Source organism: Elaeis guineensis, chromosome 1 (assembly GCF_000442705.2).
Source record: "Elaeis guineensis isolate ETL-2024a chromosome 1, EG11, whole genome shotgun sequence".
Lineage (NCBI taxonomy): Eukaryota > Viridiplantae > Streptophyta > Magnoliopsida > Arecales > Arecaceae > Elaeis > Elaeis guineensis.
Window position 1 is genome coordinate 180,127,723 of NC_025993.2, and position 21,821 is coordinate 180,149,543.

Sequence of the window (21,821 nt, forward strand, 5' to 3'; positions counted from 1 at the left end):
CACAACAAGACATAGTGTCTCTCAGGATGTCGGTCCATAAGAAGCCCGCAAGGATGAGAGCATTAATACTGGAACATAGAAAACGCTACTTGATTTTTTCAACAGTTAGAATAAAGGAAGAAAATGTGAGCGAAAAAATATTTATAACTATGAAAGAGACAATTGATGAACTTGAAAACCCTCAGCAGGTTTCTAAACCTGCAAAAGTAGTGATACTAGGACAACAAGATCTATTAATCCTCCTCATCAGAAGCATAGAACTCAACCATTTGCATGCCTCTTCCGCCTACTGCAATTTGATATCTGTTTCTTTTGCTGACCAGATAGCAAGAATCGATGATATATTAGCCAACCGAGTTCATAAAAGAAACATTAACCGAAAAGCAGGGAAGGAAGATCCTCAAAGAGCTTTACCTGTCAGAGATTATGGCATCCATTGTTTCAGGCTCTGGCATGCCAATGATCGAATGGGCATGCTCGGTTAGTTTACCACAATGGTCCAGCACCTGATCCATTGATCAAGACCACTAGAGAGCCTAAACACCATCTGTCCAGATACCCACATAACAAAGTGACCAACTGAGAGCCACATGCCCTTTTAAAGCCGCAGTGAGCACTCGCATTGCTGAGCATGATAAAAGTGGAAGGACTCCATGAGTCAGTGAAATAGCACAAAAACAGGAACAATTAGCACCAACTTTCACTTCTGAGCTGCGAACCGATGCAACTCTATCCTGATTTAGCATTTTACGCTTAGTTTAATTATTCAAACTGAGATGAGAACACTTCCTGGTGATGTTGGATCCTGCAAGAAATTATTTTCCATTTACTGAAATGCCAAGGAATGTAAGAAATATAATAGATAAATGCACATGTGCAATCACATACCTAATGGCTGGTGAACTGTCCCATCCAGCTTGGCACGAACTGAAACCAGGTCTATCAAATGCACTTCAAACTTAAAAAACCACAGGGCACTGCCTGATCATCTCCACCACTCAAGACACAGCAAGCTCCCTCAGATCTTGAATGAGAGCATTCCTTCATCTCTGAAATATGTAGACAATTGACACCTGATTGGGGAACAGAATTTAAGACACAGAAGGGTTGTAAGTTGCTTATTTCAGAAGCCAACGTATTGGAAACTCTTTCTGGCAGATGGCAGCCCCCCGTTGTTTGTCAACAACTTGTTTGACTGATCACAATATCACTTTCTTGCACCGATGAACCCTTATTTGCAATTTTATCTGGGCTTGGGCCATTAACACCATTGCCATCTTTAATTCTACTCAAAGCATGTTGCATACCTTTTTTGAATATTTGTCATTGATCCCCACCATTGCCCACCCTGGCTACCTTTTACTGTTTGAGGTTGTCTTCGACAATCAATAAGCATTTGCAGTTGAATCTCCAAAGCTAATTGCATAAAACATTCAACAATTTCAGTAAGATCCCAGAAAGTAGTGCTTCCAACTGTAGATCCACTAATGACAATATACACATCTCTGCCGTGAGCATCATCTGCAAACGGGCAAAGGGCATAGAATGGTTATGGAGAAGCAGTATGCAGATAGCGAGAGGCCCAAACATCATGGTTGATTCTGTATTTGAAACATTTTAAAATTTCATGTTTAGATGAACCTGGCAGCATTATTTCTTTCAAATGAAAACAGAAACCTGTTGATGCGCTCAATTTTCCCACATCTACAAGCATTCCCAGAGAAAGATGTTTAGGATGCCAAATAAATCCCACTATGGCCATATATGAATTCACATCCACAATTAACTTCAAAACATATCTAAAAAGAGCATAGACCTTTAATTGAAATACAAATACAAGAAAATCCCATTTGACTTTTGGTTCTTTGGGGCTCATGCTTTAAATATCTTGTCATATGGCTGAATCAAGGGCAGTACCATGGTGATTATCAAAGTTTAAATAAGCTGCTTTTTGACAACAAGGTGATAGCATCACAGATATGATAAATAGGAACATCATTTTATGGTACAGGACACTTTAGGAAACAGTTCCATATTGGTGCCTTGTATGACAAGTGGAGTACCATATGCAGGCCTTGACAAGTAGTCAAAGGCCAACACAGATCCCCCACATTACCTGATTTTGAAGTGAATTCTGATGGTATCTTTTGGTCACCACGACGACCTGTGTTCTAGTACAAGAATAGAGGTGTAATACCTCGGGCCATCTGTTCACGTATTAATTCCAGATATACAAAGAAATGATTGTGCACTTGTTTGTTTTCTTATCATACTATCATAAAAAAAAGGAAGCAAGGTTTTCCTTGTCATCCCACATCACTTTACCTCCACAATTCTTGGGCTTAATAATATATAACTAGAGAAAGGAGCTTGGAGATTGCAATTATAATTTGAGCGTCATCAAAATGTATGATGTGTTTATGCATTCATGATCGCACATCAGCACAGATTTTGATATGTTATGAGTAAAGCTTCACAAAAAAACCACAAGAATAAAACTACAGAGCTGCTTGCATATGTCAAACAAGAAAAACAATAACAATCCATATATGCATTTATCAAGATTAAAAGGGGAAAAAAAACCGAAAATTAAAGACAGTATTCTAGGTATCACATAAATTTAGTATCTATAAGCAACCTTGTATCTGTGACAGTGGCATTCATCCACACAGAATTTTGGTACCTAGCAACCTAGCATCTCACAGAAATTATTGATTAAATAAGTGAAAATTTCAGTGCAAAACACTCTTAAGGTAATATAATATACACAATGCAATGACATGATGACTTTCTGATAATCATATAAATGCATGTCTTCAAATAAAAAGATATTTTAAATTCCATCTTCTGCAGTAACTTACGGTTCTCAAAAATCTAACCAAGAATAACTTCATTAAAGTTAAAGGTCGGTGTCATACTGCTTTAAGGTAATGTAGTCAGGATTTTGCAAGACCGTACCCTGTGACCCCCATCTCATTGTACTTCCCATGTGCTCCTGAACCCAACATGCATTGCTGAAATAATAAGCTCAAGTTTTGATTTGCTCCAAAACATATTAAGCCATGCTTCACTAGCCAAATACCTCAGGCATGAAAATTACAACAGGATGTGGTGTTCGAGAATCAAACTCTTCATTGTTTGCTTTTTCCAAACCAAAAACCTAAAAGTGTTCCACCGAATAAAGAGAACAAGAGGGAACAGTGGGGGAGGAGGCAGGCCTGGTAGGCTTAGCATAACAACGCCAAAGAGAAAAAGAAGTTACGGATAATATACAATAGGTTTGCCATACCGTGCCGAACCGGCCGGTACACCCCATCTTGTACCGGACCGGCGGGGAACCGGCACGATTCGGCCGGTAAAATCGGTACACCGGCGATACCGAAGAAAAAAGAACGGAAAGTGAGAAAGAGAGAGAGAGGGGAGGGGAGGGAGGGAGGTGGGAGCCGCCGGAGGCCGTCGGTGGCCGGCTGCGGCCGTCGGTGGCCGGCTGCTGCCGTCGGAGGGCTTCTGAGCCCCGTATCGCCCGATAGGGCTTTCAAGAGAGCAAAAAAGAGATAGAGAGCACTCGGAGGGGGGACGGGGAACCTACCGGACGGACGGTGCCTCCATTGCAAGGCTTCCGGTGGCCGGCGAGCCGACGTCGACGGCCTGAGGGCGGTCGAGCGGGCGGAGCCCCTCCGCGGCTCCGTCCCCTTCTTTTTCGAAACAGACGACGTCTGTTTTGATTTTTCTTTTTTTTTTGTTTTAAACTTATGAAGTCGGCAATTGGGTTGCCGACTTAAGAATTTTTTTTTAAAAAAATAAAAATCGTGAAGCCGACAAATCATTTGCCGACTTCACTTAAAACCATGTTTTTTAAAAAAAATTGCGAAACAGGGGCAATGCCCCTGTTTCACGCCTGCGGCACCGTGCGCGTGGACTGCGCCTTCCGACGGCCACGACGTCCAGTCAGAGGCCGTCCGGCAGCCCCGCCGGCTCCTTTCTCTCTCTCTTTTTTTTTTCTTCCTCTTTCTCTCTCTCTATTTCTCTCTATTTCTCTCTTTTTTTCTTCCAATTCGGATCTTCGGTTCGGTACGGTATGAAACCATACCGAACCGTACCGACGGTACTGGTTCAGCATACCTTATACATATATTTCGAGAAAGTTCAATCACACAAATCTGCATCCCCAAGCAAATGCCAAGAAATGGAGCATTGTTTTCTGGAGCATGTTTTGCAGCCAATGTCATTCCTGGCACTGCATGGTTGCCAAATCCACCAGGCACCAAAATGCATGAAGAACTCTAGAAAATTGGATCATGTAACTGATTATTTTCTTTTATAGAAGCTTTGTAGGTGTTATTACAAACAAAAAGATGCCTTGGGAGTTGAGATATTTTCTACAGAATGTTTGCAATCATGAAGGTAATTGACATCAATCATATTCTGACCTTCAGAGCTTCCCATACCACAGCATGTGCCTGTGGTGTCGGTATTTGAAGAAAAGACCCAGCAAAAGGCATATTAATTTAAAAACGTAACACCAGATATCCTTTATTAAAAATGGCCAGTGAAATTTATACCGCTTTTGCATTTTTCATCTTTAAGATCACATGCTGCAATCCATTGAATTGATAATCTCAATGAGCAGGAAACGCATGCATGTAGAAGGGCCTGCCAACTGAAGTACAATGCAAAGCATACAATTAGACATCACTTTTCAACCTCAGTAGTCTTAGCTCAAATAACAGCTATATTCTAAAAGTTATTGTTTCATGAAGAGCCCTATCCAGATAAAACTTGTGAATTTGACTGAGATGAACGAGAATGAAGATGATAAACACAGTTGTAGCTAATTAGTGTGGTTTATAAAAAGAAAAAAAAAGGGGTAAACTGGTTTTGCATGTGGTAGAACTGATAAAAATTTTAAAAGTATGAAACAAATGTGATGTTAGGGAGATGTGAAGATAAACCTCATTTCCTTATAGTTCCCCCTATTTGTTTCAAAATTCTTTTCTTTCATGGTCTTTTCCACTTGAGAAACTATTCAAGTTATTGTTTCAGATAGATAGTTCAGCTTGTCATATTAGAAATATTGCCAATACCATCGATGCCATAGCATGTGAACCTGATTCAAACAGAAAATAAATAGATAAATAAATAGAAGTAGAAATTTTAGTGGCTGAGTTTTTGACAGATATGAAAAGCAACATGAGCAAATCATGTGTGCGCACATTCATTTGATTCCCAATCATATAGCCACTCGCTTTGCTGCAGGAACATGTGCTACTAATTTTTAACTAACTTTGTGAGATCACAAAAACTAAAAAGATTGAACCTGCAGCCAATGTTATTAGTTAAAGAAGAGTCTTAAACCGGGATTGAAGGCTTTGAAAAGGTGGGACTACAATAGATTTGATGGAACTAGTGAAATATGAGAACCCACTCCATCCTCAGACTGACAGGACTGGTCATCTCAGTATGTTGTGATTTTGTAAAATTATAAAAACAACTACTATATTGGTTGTGGCACTGGCAATGATGTTAAGTTCACAATTTTTATCCACCCTAATGCACATTACAAAACTCTTCACACACAAAAGTTGCAGTTTTAGGCTTTTAGCATCTCAAAACTGCAGGCTGCCATAATGATAGGTGGCAAGAGACCTTTCCACAGAAAAACCAAGTTGAAACATGAATTTACATTGTTGAAGTTGCAGCATCACTACAGACAAGTAAGACTGTAAGAGTCTGTCAGGCCAGCATACTTTCCAAACATAGCAATTTCAACCTGCAGAAAAATGGTGCCTCCGTCAGTCATACAACTAGAAAATAAAAATATCAGCACATAGCATGACAGGTTATTGATAATACTAACAGATTTGATGAGGTTTTCATATGCCTCTGCCATTGTTGTCCACCCTCTTAAATTTGTAGCAGCAGCAATACTGAAACCAAGATTCAAAATTAATGTTACAAGTAAGGTTTTACATCTCAACAGGACGAGGGGTGTCTCGGCCATCCCATCCAATTCCTATGAGAAAATAAGACTGGGATGGGCTCGAGACTCCAAAATACATTCATGCAGGGAGAGAAGAAGAAAGAGGAAAGAAGGAAAGGGAGGAAAGATAAAGAAAAGGAAAAAAATGAAAGGAAAGAAGAAGAAAAATAAAAAAAGAAAGGAAGAGAGATGAAAAAGAAGAAAAAAAAAGGAAAGAAAGAAAGGTAGAGGAAAAGAAAGAAAAAAAGGAAGAAAGAAAAAAGAAAGAAAGAAAAGAAGAAGAGGAGAAAGACAGAGGATATCCACGAGGATGCATGACTGAGATAATTGTCGGGACGGGATGGGATGGCGAGACGGCCCGTTCCATGGAGAAACCAAGACACCTTTGTCCCAAGGGATTTAAAACCTTGCCTACACGTTTATTTGGTGCTTAAAGATATCATCGTTGTGGTTGTAGAGATTATAAGTAATAGTTAAGACTAAAATATGTGTCTCACCTGAGACAACCCAACTACTATAGGACAGCTTCATGTGCATTTTGGTTCTGGAGAAAGGCTACGAGTCAAAATCTTGATCAAAAGACATATAAGCATTTTCAGGTCTACATGACGTCTTTTGAGTATTTGAATTTAGGTGATACATATCATTTTATTAAAAGCATTAATTATGTGAAATTTGGACAACAGGAAATTGAACGCACCCAAAGTAACAGAGGAACATGCCAAATGTTTGGAACATCATGGATTTTAAGAATATTAGCAACCTATTGAGTACAAGTAGAATTCCAATGATGAGACCACTGAAGATTAAAGAGTCACAAAGCACTTGTAAGCACAAAAGCTCACGGGGACATAACAATATTGTGAAAGTTTCTCTTTCATGCTTTCCTGTAAAGGCTGAAAATTTATAGAAAAGTAGATTCTTCTGGGGCTAAAACTTAAAATAAAATTCAAGAAAAAGAAAAAGATCAAGCACGGAGAGAAAGAAGTGGCAACTTAAAGAAATTTCTAGATTCATGGTGTCTCAGGACCTATAAGATTAAAAGCTAAGAAATACTAAAGATGGCATCATTGACTGCAAAAGATATGTGGCAATTAAGTTTGAGACAAAAAAACAAAAAGGAAGAATTTCAGGGAGGCAAGTTAACAGGATCTAGAGATCAATATTCGATAAATAAGCAGATGATAAGTCCAAAAATGCTAAAAGTAGAGTCAGCTATCAGGCAATCCCAAATGGAAGAATCTATATCTATATGGAAAAAACTTATGCACAAAATGGAGGTCATAAATAAATTGCTCAACCATGACCAACATAAGAAAACAGAAACACATTATGCATTCTTTCCCATGGAATAACACCTAAATTTCTATTAAGAAGCTGAAATTACAAATTTGATGATGACATACTTAAAAGAAATTTTAGAAAATGTATAATATCTGCCAGCTGAATGCATCTCAAGGTAAAGCAAGTGTGAAAGCCACCTTTCTAAAATGAAATTCAATAAAAATATTTAAAAAATTAGTGCTGAAACAATTTTTAAAGATAATTTTTCTATTTTAAAAGTGGTTCATTTTCTGACAACAAACCAATTGAATTGGAATTTATCTGAGACTATGGCAAAGAAGTCAACATCCTGCAATCAACAAATCATTGACAGTCCTTGAATTTATGAATGATCAAAATTCCTGTTCTGTTGAGAATGACGTAGTATCAACTCAACCTGTATGTCAAAGCCCATGGTAAGAATAGTGAATTAAAAACATTTTTTTTTATCTGTAAAAAACATGATGTTTACCGCAACAAACATGCAGTCCAGTTTAACGTAATACTTCCTTATCAGAGACATGAAAACACAAAAGAAATCACGCATGAGGTACACAGCATCCAGATTCTCTTGTCAATCAAGCCAAAAGTGCTCACCTGAGCTGAGCAGCATGCTAATAGCTCACAAGTCAAACCTAATACCCTTAATTCACAAACATTACGTTCTGTTGGCTTAGTTTCATACAAAATTAAAGCTCTAGCATTGGGCGTTACATTCACAGAGAGAACAGAAAACAGGTATTTAGTAAAAAATCTAAATTTGTGCTAGATTAAAGTTTAGAAATTTGTAATGTTCTCCAAGGAGAAAAACAATTGCCTATACATTTTCTCTACTTCCATTATCATGTGAAATTTGATTTTATTCTTACTTCCAACTTTATAATTCATTTTGTGGAACAAAATGCAGGAAGGAATATGTACTTGCTCACCAACTACACCCAGTACTGGTACAAGGCTCACGTGAATGAGGCAGAAGTTTTTCTTTACCTGATTAGGAACCAAAACCATTCATGAGACACAGAGAAGCAGTCTTATGCTACACAATTCAGTTTATATATTTAACTAATAACAGCACATGCAAATGAACACAATATTGTTATTATACAAAATCAGTGCAATAATCAACTACCGATGGAAGGGACAAAAAACACATTAAATAAAAGATGCTATACTGCAAAATCAAATGTTTGGTTTTATAATCCTTATGAAAACTTAGAAAATGCTTCACAAACACCTAAATCAGAAGCTGTGGAACATATAAACCAACAAAAATACTCCTCAGCAACAATTGATCAGTCTTATCTATATTGGTTTATTTATAGGATAATAATTTTATTTCAACAGTGGTACCACCAGGAGTGAGTCTATTTTCATAAATATATGAATGTTGAGAGCAGGGTTTGCCGCACCGGGTCGAGCCGCCCGGTATGGGGCGTACCGAGCCGGACCGGTCCGGTTCGGACATGTTTTTTGGAAAATGACCCCGAACCGCACCGAACCGGACGGTTCGGTGCAGTTCGGACCCATACCGCCTGGATAGCTCGATTCGGGATGAACCGAACCGTACCGCCCGGGAGACCATTTCACATGGGGGAGGGGGAAGGTGGAGGCCTTTTCATGTGGTTGGGGGGGAGGGGGGAGAGAAATGGGCATGGCCCACTTCACATGGGGGGGGAGGGCCTGGTGCTTTAATAAGCACCAGACCTTCGGTGTTCTCTGAGAGTTCTCAGAGAACATCCGTGGTCGTGGGCAACTTTGGTCACAACAGTTTCGTTGAGACCTCCAAAAAATTAAAAAAAAAAGCAAAATTTCATGAAATTGGAGGAGTGATTTGAGAAGAGGCTGATCTTTGATTGGAGATAAGATAATCTGTTATTTTGTTAGTAAATTTTTTTTTATTTTTGTTGTTAGAAATAGGATAAAAATGAGGTAAAATGAAAATAGGAGAAAATCATGCCAAAATCTTATGATTTTGGTATGATTTAATTATATGTGATAGATCTTTGGAAGATCTACACGATGACATCAAAATTGTTAATTTTTATTAATTATATTTTTTAAATATTTTTATATATTTATTCATTTAAAAATTAATAAAAAATTAAATTTAAGGGAAAAAAATCTGAGTTTGGGAATCATGTTTAGAATGATTCAAGCTATTTAAATCTAATCTCAAAATTTTTTTTGAAATATTTGAAATTAAAAAATATTTTTTAATTATTTAAATAAAAAATTAATTATAAAATAAAAAATATATAAAAATAGTGTTATATTTTAGTTAATTTAAAAATATTATTTGAAGCATATAACATATTTATTTTAAATTTATAAGTTTTAAAATAATTATTAAAATTATTTTAAAATTATGTATAATTATTTTAATTATCATTAAACTATCGTATTTTGTTATACTTGCATATATTTATAAGAAAAAAATTTAAAGCATGACGTTCGTTCACTTTAATTAATCAGTTATTTTATAGTATATATTTATTTATATAAAAATTATTAAAAAATAAAAAATCAGAGTTAGTTTTGAAATTGAGAATAATATTTAGAATGATTCAAAACAATTAAAATATTTGAATCTAACTTAAATTTTTTTTGAAATTCTTTTTGTAAATATTTAAATAGTAAAAAATATTATCAAATAAAAAATATATGTAATTAGTGTAATATTACAGTTAATTCGAAATAATTAGTATTTTGTGATACATGCAGAAATGAGTAAAAAGAAAGATCCAGAGCGTGACATCGGTTGGGATCATGGCGAGATGCTTTCGATTCGGCATCATTGGAGATGTAAATGGTACAACACAGAGTTCAAAGGAGGAGGGGTGACTAGATTGAAGCAGCACTTGGCTGGTGGTTATCCTGATATGTCCATGTGTCGAAAATATCCACAAGAGGTCCGATAATTGATGAAAAAGTACTTTGCTGATTCGAAAGCAGCTAAGGAAAGGACAAAGCAGAAAAGAACCGAAGTAGACCGTCGAGCTGTAGAGCCACCTTCTTATCACTCTAGAGAGTCAAAGGAGGCTTCTGCTTTAGATGATGAGGAGGCACAGATTGAGGCTGCCATTCAGACGAGCCTGACGGATCAGTACCGGTAGGAGGAGATGGCCTGATACAGAGAGCGATTTGGACCATCATGCTACGAATCAGGGTCTGGATTAACGACTGATGGGAGAGAATTCGAGTTAAGAAAGACTACCTCAGTCAGAGAGTCTGGTGGTAAAGGGAGCAGACGCAGCATGTCTTCTTTGTTAGGAGCTTTTAGCAATAAAAGGAGGTCCTCCAGAGATATTCCAGTAGGAGCCAGCATTCAGAATTTGGATCCATATGCTTTGCCCAGCAAGGATTCAAAGCAGCAGAGAATTGACAGTATGCTGAAAAAAGATAAGAAGAAGGATATATGGCGAGCTATTGGATCATGATTTCATTTCAGCCATATTCCAGTAAATGCAGCAACCAATCCTTACTATCGATCTGCTATTTCAGCCATAGAGGCTGCCAGCCAGGATGTAAATTCTTCAGGATCTAAGGACATCTATGGTCAGCTTCTTGACAGCAACAAAGAAGATCTGCAGAGATGGATTGCTTCTTACAAAAATAAATGGCCTACATACGGTCTGACAGTGATGTGTGATGGTTGGACAGGTCCTACTAGATGGAACATCATTAATTTTTTGACATACTGTGATGGAAAAATATTTTTCATAAATCAATTGATGCTTCAGATAAGATGCACGATGCCACATATATCCTTGATCTGATGGAGGAGGTGATTGATTCAGTGGGTGAGCAGCATACCGTGCAGGTCATCACAGATAATGGACCACAATATAAGGCTGCCAGAGAGTTGCTGATGGAGTAGCGACCGCAGATATACTGGACCCCATGTGCTGCACATTGCATTGATCTTATATTGATGGATATTGGAAAGATTCGTAAGGTGCAGCAGGTAGTGGAGATTGCCCAGACCATTACTAATTTTATCTACAACCACACATGGGTTCTTTCATTGATGCGGACATATACTGGGAGGAGAGATCTTACGACCGGATATCACACGGTTTGCTACCAACTACATAGCACTTGATAGTCTTCTTTAGAAGAAAGCAGCCCTACATCAGATGTTTGTCAGTGTCGAGTGGCAGGAGAGCAGATATGCGAGGGCCGGCACTGATGGAAGTCATGTGGAAAACTTGATGACGAGTCAGTCATGTTGGCAGCGGGCTGAGAAGGTAGTAAAGGCTATCAAGCCTTTATATGAGGTGCTTCACGCTGTGGACAGCGAAAGATACCTCCAGATGAGCTTCCTATATTACATGATGGAGAGGACAAAGAAACAAATCAGTGAGAATGATCTCAAGCATGCTAAAAAATTCATTAATATCATTGAGTGTCGTTGAGACTATCAGATGGGTAGAGATTTACATCTAGCGGTAAGTTTGGATTCAAGAATGTTTTAAAATATTTTTTCGAAGCATGAAAATAAAAGTGTGCTTAATCAGTCTTGAAATTTATCTGCAGCTTATTACTTGAATCCGCGATTTCAGTATACCATTTCGGGGATAGATATGGACAACGAGCTTCTTGCTGCTCTTCGTAATGTCATATATAAGATGGTGCTCGATCCAGAAATCGCATCGTTGTGTCTGCAAGAGGTATGCTAGTTTAAAATAGATGTAATTATTCAACTGAATTCGATCTGATATATTTATAAATAATAAATATATTTTATTTCAGACGAAACAGTTTAGAGAGGGATCAGACAGTTTTGGAGTTCCATCAGCTATCGTAAGTAAAAAAACAGATGAATCCAGATAAATTACATATCAATAATGATTAACATAGATTGATATGTAATTTTGCTTAATAATATCATCAAATTTGATATGTAATTTTATTTTTGCAGTTAAATGATGGATTCATTTTGGAACGTCAGCAGAAAATTTGAGACATATGGCTGTCCGTATTCTTTCTCAGACGGTTTCTGCTAGTGGCTGTGAGCGTAATTGGTCCACTTTTGTCCTTATCCACAGCAAACAGAAAAATCATCTGACACAAAAATATCTCGACGATCTTATATATGTTCACTACAATCTGAGGTTAAGGCTAAAATACATTCAGAAGAAAATTCAGTTGAAGTACACTGATCCGATGTTGGATGATTATGCCGACGAGGATGACGATCCATCAGCAGCAGGAGCCAGAGCTTGATGAGCCGGGATCCCCTCCACGATCAGCCAGTATGGTGGCGAGGGAGATCAGGGTGGATCCAGGGCAATGGGCAGAAAAAAATATTCCACAGAGTTCCAGCTGATCAGTCACAGCCTGAGGGGACACAAGGAACTCATTCATCACATGACTCGCTGTCCGATACATCTTCCAAGAGATTCGAGCAAGAGATATATAGACGATCCTCCCGACAGCCAGTAAGAAGGCATCCATCCTCCCATCACAGGAAACTCAGTCACAGAGGGGCACAAGGGGGAAAAGAAAAAGACAGTTGCACGTGCATCACTCTCGAGAGTATAAGAGCTATCTGGCTCAGATACGGATACCAGGAAGAGTGATGATGATACTGTTAGTAGTAGCCATGGATCTGATGATCAGAGAGGAACTGAAGAACAGGAGACCACCGTTTATAAGACAGTCACAGGATGATATTCGATTCATTGGTGAGTCTCAATTTACACATGTCACACAGAATAGGGATCATGATGGACGAGTCGGTAGAGACCGTGGGGAGTCGATTTCATATAGAGTAGAGATCGTGGGGAGTCGATAGAGACCGTCCAGCACATGATGCAGCTGCGGATGATCTTGCATGTGGAATAGGATCCATGGATGTATCTGCATCATCCTCGCATTATGGATCCTATTATCCGCAGCCACCTTATGATCCATATGCATATGTTGCATCCGAGGCATCGTCTTCTAGTGGTTACTACCCTATGTAGCCTAAAGCATCTTACGGATCAGATTTTGCTACTGATATATTTGGATGGGCTCCTCCACAGTCGTACCATCATCCTAAGGATACTTCTCAGAGCCAGAGTTTTAGTGAGAGGTCTGAGATGTCTTACAATCCAGAGAAGATATCTTATGGGATGAATATTCGAGAGTACGGTACAACTTGATCAGAGGATTGGACTGATGTCCCTCCAGACTATGTTAATGATTCAGACATCTACGAACATCACAGATACTCGACAAGAAATTAAATGCAGAGTACATCTTGAGATTCGTATATCAGTTATTGCGCTTTGTACTTAAATATTTAGATATATTTTAATGCATATTTTATATATTTTTTTTTAATTTTAAGATGACATAGTTGAAATATAATGTAAATAAATATATGTTTAAAATTTTGGATCAAGAGTCTTTGTATCGTTACCTAACTCCAAATTGAACCCAAATATGTCAATAATATGCAATATAATGCCATTTTGAGATTGTATTTATCAATTATTAACTTCAACATCCAAAAAAAAAATTATGTACCGGTACCGAACCGGTATGCTTTGGCATACCATGTGTCGGTATGGTACAGTACCGATACCATATCGTACCAGGTCAGCACCGGCACGCTGTCTGATATCGGTACAGAAAACCTTGGTTGAGAGTATATATTGGCCTTTATGTATTTTATGCAACATAGAACATAGCATCTTCTATAATCAAAGGTGATTAGCGCATTGCAGATTTTATCCTAGAAATTCACTTACGTGGAGGAGGATTTTTTGGGGGAGGGAGAGGAGGGTGGGGTGTGGGGGAGAGATAGAGAGATGCTGATTATTACTAAACAGGAAGGGGAGAAAAAGAAGAAATTGCTTAAGGTGAGGTTACTTATCATTGTGTGGTAGAAGAAGAAATTGCTTAAGGTGAGGTTACCAATCATTGTGTAGCAGAAGAAAAAATTACCTATGATGAGGCTATGAAGTACAGATACTCCTATTTCAGGCATGTACCAGCATTGGATACATTTCTAATGTGGGTACATTTCTGGTATGGCACCAGTACTTCTATCTCTGCATTCTTAAAATTGCAAGTTTGTCCCTTAATGAACCAGATGTAGAAAAGAAGTTTTTTGCTGATGATGCAGAGAATAAAGCAGCTGAAACTATTATTATTTGATTATCAAGACTTACTATTTTGATTTCTTCTATTTATTTAAACTGCTAGTTTTTTTCTTTTCATTAATTGTAAGTGCTTGTTTGTTTTTTATGATGATACTTATAAATTTAGTTGAGATTTGATAACTTAATTTTATTAATATTTGAATATTATATATATGATTCAATTTTTTTATATATTTTTATTAATATTGAAATATTATATATTCAAATATTAATAAAAATATAAAATATCTAGCCGTACCAATATCATGATTTTTTCAGTTTTTGCCGTATCGGCGTACCCGTACCATAAAGTACCCGTATTGCGTACCGGTATCTATGCTTCCTAGAGGTGAGGTTAGTGATCATTGTGTAGCAGAAGAAGAAATTGCTTAAGGTGAGGTTGCTTATCATTGTGTGGCAGATGTGCATAGCTGCTTGAAAGGATTAAAAGATCTTGAAAAGGCCCATCAATTTTAGATTCCAGCATATGTAGATTTTGGCTTAAAATTAACTCAGGTGTCAGATTAAGGAGGCATGCTGTATAGAATAAGTAAAATCACAATAAACATACATAAATAGCTTGTTGCAAAACAAAACCCAGGGAACCAATTTGTGGACCAAATTTGTATGCAAAACCAATGCAACCTAGATCAGTATTCAGTGTGTCCATGTGTAGTTGAGGGTACTGCACATGTAATCATATTCATAGCCGATGGAGGTCAATTGATTCCACTAAACAGTAATATAAAACCCAAGGTGACAGTAGACCTAGATGTCAAGTGACTTTAAAAATATAGAGCAAAAGGTGATGGTAGATCTAGATAAGTGTTGCAAACATACCAACGGAAAATGACAGCTGTTCAAGGCTTCATGGAAAGGCGTTGATTTAATATCAGCTGGTCCACCCAAGAAATTGAGTTAGCTGTGTAAGGACATCTTTAGTGGCTCAAGCCTTTGCAATAACACTTGCTATTATAGATGTTGCATTAAATCATACCAACAGTCCTACCATACTCTATTACACACACATCAGCTGAGCCCCTTTTACCATAAACCGAAATAGATGATACCTTCTCAATCCAGTTCTTTATGGCATGTGCGATATGAGGGACAACCAGGGATCCAATGTAATGATGAAGCAACTCTTCATTCGATAAACAGCAACAAAGTGACCTGTTGATGAAATACACAGATTTTATCTGGCACAAGCGCCCTCCATGGTAATACCTGAAAAGTCTTTCCAAGATAATCACCCTTCCTTTCCTTGTCACTTACAGATTGAAACAGCATAGATTATATTAGAAATTCTAAGAAGACTTGGAGTTGGAAAAAGTGTTATTGCATAGCAGGAACTTACCTGATATATCTTCCCCGTAGTTATATTGTTGTCTCTAGTAAGGGTAACATCAGAAGTGCTCATAGTTTCCCAAGTCCAAATCAACCTATCAATGAAGCACATTCACAGTGAAACATGACATAGAAGTACAATAGATACTGGAGATAAGTGGGTAGAAGGTGAAAGCAAATAACAGCAGGAACAAGAAAATAGCAGACTCAGTCTCGCAGTGGAGCATATGATTAAATATAAACCAGGAACACAAAAGTTTCTACAAGTCTAATTGCTCCAATTGAAGAATCATGGTTCATTAACTTGAAAATAGATCAAAAATTAAAAAAAGAAGGGCGGAAATCAGTCCTGTCTGTATTAGTCATAACTTAGGCTAACATAAAACCAATCACTGACAAATCTTAAAGTCCCGCAAAAACCAATCACAGACGGATCTAGATTGCAAAGAGGTTTGTTCCGAATTATGTTTTTCAAGAGTTTATTCTGGAGTTTTTTATGTGGGTGTCAAGATGATAAGTTGGAAAAGGGGTGTTGACCAGAATGTTGTAAAAGATTTGGAAGATCCAAGATTAACAAGGAGGACACTTCACATTCACGTCAAAATCGCATGTATCCAAAGCTAAACTGGACTAGGTTTCATAAAGAAAATAATTTCAAGAACAATCTACGAATGAAAGAAAGAGAAGACAGGTAACCAAGGAAACATTTGTGTTCCAAACAAACCTAATAAATGAAAACCTTAAAAAAAAAAAAACTTAGAAATATATACCAAAAAAAAACGTTAGAAACCAAAAAGAAACAGCCAAAAGATGCTCATTTTAAAAAAGAAACCACAGAAAAGGCAAGGGAATACAGGTGACAAAAGAAAATACTACAGATTCCAAAGAAAAACCCGACAAGTTCATCTTTGAAAAAAGAATAGAAGCCACAGAGGGCAATACCACAAAGGGGCTTTTTGTAAGAAGAACCATCCAAATTGATAGGAATACAGGTGATTAGAGGAAATATTTCACATTCTTGACAAAAACCCAGCGTATGTAATGCTAAAGGAACAATCACAAGAATCTCTTGTAACTAAAATTATTCCAGAAAGGGCCATAATTTAGATGTTCCAAGTAAATTCATGCTCAAAAATACCCAATAAAATCCAAAGAAAAAAGAAGAAAGCCATCCACCACAAGAAAGTCTCTCAAAGTAGACCCCCCAAAAGAGAGATACGGAATACGGATGGCTACATTTCCATTGAAACTAATCAATCTACAGTTAAAGAGACCAAAAACCACATAGAAACAATTAAAAAGAGTCCAATCTAAAACAAGAGTGTGATTTAAAATAAAGTAAATACAAGAAGCTCTTTTTAGGAACAATCTATCAAATAAAGAAACGAAATAAAAATGAAGAAGTAGCTACATCCCATTCACAACAAAACCCAGTGGCGGAGCCACATATATCTCAGGGGGTGCGTATGCACCCCCTAACTTAAAAATTTTTTCCATGTACATCTTGTTAGTTCACGTAAGAGTGACCCCCCTATTTGTCTGGTAGAGCTCATCATGACCCAATAAAAGAGAAAGACTACATGAGTGGGCCCCTTTCTCTTATATGTTGTAGTTATGGCCTCCTAGGCAATTTGCATTCATTTCTAGTGGACTATATATATATATATATATATATATATATATATATATAAAAAGAAAAAGTCAAACAATAATAAATGGATAAGAAGACAAGAAGACAGCTTTGTATATTTAAAAAATAAGATATGAAGAAACTTTCAAGAGAAGATAAACCCAAAATAAAAAGTGATCCCATTCTCAAAAAGCAAACACAGAAGCCCACCGGCCACCGCTCTACTCTCTAATTCGGCATCTTCATCTTTGGTGCTTCGCCGTTCACCATTGAGGCATTGAGGACTCAGGACAGCAACAAGTAAAATTGTAAAAGGCAACAAGGATTAAAGTGAAGGGGACCACAACAAAGGGACCAAATAGGAGGTAAACAAATTTTTTAATATATCTCTACTCTATTTTGTTTATTTGTACTTTTACTCTTACAGAATTTTTGATCTATTTGTTTATATTCTTTTGTTTTGATTTTCCGTTCTTGTACAATAAAAATAATAATTGCTTGTTATGGTTTATTTTTTTACTTAAACTTGAATAATTTCTATTTAAAAATTTTAAAAAATATTATTTGCCTAGATTATTAGTTTAATTTTAATTTTAATTATTTATTTTCTATTATGATAGGGTTTGAAAAAAAATTTCTTTAAAAGAAAGCCAATTTCTGAACAACAAACTTCTTCACAGTCTAATGAAATTAGTCTTCATGTTGATGCACCAAATTGCTCAAAGCAACATCGAGTTGAAATTAACTTAGAAGATCTTCCATTAGATCCTGGGTTACGTCCTAAACTTTCATATTATCATCCTAATGATCGGGATAGGATACGAAGATACTACTTGCAAAAGGGACCTTGCCAACCTCGTCACCATGATTTTCCCAAGAGAAAATTTGGAGATAAGTTTCGACGATTTTGTCCCTCTTGGTTTAATGAATTTGGCAATTGGTTGGAGTATAGCATAATAAAAGATGCTGCATATTGCTTGTGTTGTTAACTTTTTAAGCCTGATGTTGGAAAGCAATCGGATGGAGACATATTTGTTACAGAGGGGTTCATCAATTGGAACAAAAAAGATAAATTTAACCATCATATTGGAGGTCCAAACAGTGCTCATAACAATGCTAGAAAGAATTGTAAGAATTTGATGAATCAAAATCAACACATTGAAGCTGCTATTTTTAAGCAATCTGAGCAAGCTCGTGACTTATATCGAAGTCGACTAACTGCATCAATTGATTGTATTCGATTTCTTTTACAGCAAAGATTGGCTTTTCGTGGTCATGATGAATCAAAAAGTTCAACTAATCAAGATAACTTTCTTGAACTTCGCAAATTTTTTGTTGATCATAATGAAGGTTTGAAAAGTATAATTTTGCAAAATGCTCCTGAAAATAATTGGTTAACTGCTCTAGAAATTCAAAAAGATATGGTCAATGCTACAGCAATTGAGACTACTAATGCTATAATAAATGATCTTGGGGATGAATATTTTGCTATTATTGTTGATGAGTCATGTGACATATCAAACAAAGAAGAAATGGCTGTTGTTTTGCGTTATATGAACAAGAAAGGATGCATTGTTGAGCATTTTCTTGGTATAATGCATGTTAGTGATACCACTGCTTTATCACTAAAAAAGATAATTGAATTATTATTTTGTAAACATGGTCTGAGTATATCAAGAATTCATGGACAAGGCTATGATGGTGCTAGTAACATGCAAGGTGAATTTAATGGCCTGAAAAGTTTGATTTTGAGAGAAAATTCATCTGCTTTCAATATTCATTGCTTTGCTTATCAATTGCAACTCATACTTGTTGCTGTTGCCAAGAATCATATCTGAGTTGCTTCTCTTTTTAACATGATTGCTACTGCACTAAATATTGTTGGAGGCTCTTATAAGCGACATGACATACTTCGTGAAAAGCAAGTTGCTAAAGTAAAAGAAGCATTAGAAAAGAGAAAAATTCATAGCAGACGGGACTTGAATCAAAAACTTAGTCTCAAACGAAGTGCTGATACTCATTGGAGTTCACATTATGACACTTTGATAAATTTAATTCTTATATATTCTGAAGTTATTGATGTACTTGAGATTGTCAAAGAAGATAGGTTGAATCCAGATCAAAGAGCTGAAGTAAATGGCCTTTTAGACACCTTACAAACATTTGATTTTGTGTTCACTTTGCATATGATGAAAACAGTATTGGGAATCACTAATGAATTGTCACAGGCATTGCAAAGGAAAGATCAAGATATCATTAATGCCGTGAAATTGGTTAATATCTCAAAGCAACGGCTACAAAGTTTAAGAGATGATGGATGGGAACCTTTATTGATTGAAGTATCTTTGTTTTGCACAACTCATGATGTTGACATTCCAAATATGGATGACATGTTTCTATCCAAAGGGCGATCAAGACATAGAGTTCAAGAGATCACAAATTTGCATCATTATCGTATTGATTTACTTTATATTGTTGTGGACATGCAACTTCAGGAGCTTAATAACCATTTTAGTGAGACAAGTACTGAATTGCTTCTTTGTTTAGCATACTTATCTCCTGATAACTCTTTTTCTGCATTTGACTAGCAAAGGCTAATTCAATTTGCTAAGTTTTATCCATATGATTTTTCTCTTACTGATTTGGTAGTTCTTGATGATCAATTGGAGACTTATAATATTAATATGCGAAGTAGTGATGACTTTTCAACTCTTAAAGGGATTGGCAACTTTTCATAGAAGCTAGTCGAGACTGGAAAGTATATTGTTTATCCATTGGTGTATTCACTTATCAAGTTGGCATTAGTTTTATCCATCACCACAGCAACTGTAGAGAGAGCATTTTCTGCAATGAAGATTATAAAGAATCGATTGTGTAATCGAATGGGGGATGCTTGGATGAATGATTGTTTGGTCACTTACATAGAAAGAGATGTATTTAATAGCATTGATCATGAGCTAATTATTCAACAATTTCAAAATATAAAATCTCATCGAGGACAATTACGAAAGGTACTTTAAGTTTTTAATTATAATGATTTTTTTTTTTTTGTCGGCTTTATATTTTTAGATGAAATTACTATATTGCTATTATATAATTTAAATTTTTTATTTTATATTAAAAATATAAATTTAATATAGGATCCCCAGGCCCCAAGTTCTTGGCTCCGCCACTGACAAAACCCCATCAAATCCAACGCTAAAGAAAACCATTAAACAGGAGAAATTATTGCATGCACCAGGTGCAAGTGAACCAGGGCAAATCACGGAGCATAGGCACAGTGCATAGCGCGCAATCGGGAATACAACGGGTAGCATGGCGTGCTATCCACCGTGGGATTTGACGCGGTCCAATTGGACCTGGTGCAGTTTCTTTTTGCAAAGAATTGATGAATGAGAGGAGAGGGGTGGGAAAGAACCGATTTTGATGGAGGTGACGCGGTGGCCGCAGGGCTTAAGGACGACGGCGATGTTGGCAGCCGTGACGTCCATCCCGAGGTCGCTGGCCACGCCGCCGGACACCACGACGTACTTCATCTGGCTTATCCTCACCGCCAGTTACCCGACTCCTATTCCGCTCCCTCGTCTCTCTACAGCTTGCTCCCAAGCCCTTCCCAAGGAGGCGCGACTACGAGCGAGCGAACATAAAAGAATACGAAGGGCTCACGTTATGATGCTTCGCTGGATAACTAACAAGCTTATTAGCTATCATGCATGTTCCTCATGGTAAGCAGCATCAGATTGCTCCAACCAAAGTAGTTCATTCCCTCCTTATTTTTGATGTCACCTCTGCGTTGGGTTTGGGGTTGGAGGGGGCCGAGGGGAAGAAAGAAAGAGAAGCGAAAGCCAGGTTTTTTGACTTCCCCTAAAAAAATAAGTTTTCAACTTTTCATCTTATACAAATATTGTTACATAATATTATCAAATACTTATTTTTTGCGGAAAATATTTTTTTAATTTTAAAAATAATAAAATAGTTATTTGTAAATAATACTAAATATGGATTTTTTTTTTTTTTCCAGTTCAAATTAAATGAAAGAGAATCGGTTCTCCGATCACATGACGACCATGATTAAATGGGCCTAACATAATATATGGGGCTGGGTTTCTATACCGGGCCTATCCAATCATCTTAGTGGCATCCAAACTACAAGGGATCCGAACTTTGAATCAAGCATCAACATCACTCTTACAACTTAAATAAGCTCAAACAACCTCCAGCTCAGCCCCAAGTAGCATGTTCTGTTCACAAGGAGGATGGACTATGGAGGGGTGGTGCAAGCGAGCCAGGCAGCGGGAACTCTAACTCATGTCCAACCGTAGTTAAAACATAATCCGCACCTGAAGTTAAGATCCATGGACCAGCCATGAATTCTACATCACGCCCAGACCTCCTATAAAATGAGGTC

The 21,821-nt window shown here is 37.0% G+C and overlaps 3 protein-coding genes across 3 annotated transcripts; 1 reads left to right on the forward strand and 2 right to left on the reverse strand.

Annotated features, from left to right (window-relative positions):
- Nucleotides 1–126: 126 nt before the first annotated feature.
- LOC114913156 (uncharacterized) lies at nt 127–3,601 on the reverse strand. Its single transcript, XM_073250582.1, has 4 exons — nt 1,642–3,601; nt 1,308–1,521; nt 889–1,073; nt 127–805 (listed from the first exon to the last, which is right to left on the reverse strand). Exons 1-3 carry the CDS (start codon nt 1,874–1,876, stop codon nt 1,019–1,021), a joined length of 504 nt encoding a protein of 167 aa, XP_073106683.1. The 5' UTR covers nt 1,877–3,601; the 3' UTR covers nt 127–805; nt 889–1,018.
- On the reverse strand, nt 2,900–10,628 carry LOC109505373 (CTP synthase-like). Its single transcript, XM_073256582.1, has 10 exons — nt 10,518–10,628; nt 8,225–8,290; nt 7,567–7,613; nt 5,858–5,927; nt 5,748–5,770; nt 4,563–4,660; nt 4,384–4,460; nt 4,155–4,283; nt 3,083–3,160; nt 2,900–2,995 (listed from the first exon to the last, which is right to left on the reverse strand). The coding sequence occupies exons 1-10, from the start codon at nt 10,626–10,628 to the stop codon at nt 2,900–2,902; spliced, it is 795 nt and encodes a 264-aa protein (XP_073112683.1).
- Nucleotides 10,629–11,314: 686 nt separating this feature from the next.
- Nucleotides 11,315–20,433, forward strand: LOC105040048 (uncharacterized). Its single transcript, XM_073256587.1, is given in 3 exon segments — nt 11,315–11,378; nt 11,840–11,973; nt 18,094–20,433. Coding segments are annotated over 3 exon segments (2,538 nt in total).
- The last annotated feature ends 1,388 nt before the right edge of the window (nt 20,434–21,821 follow it).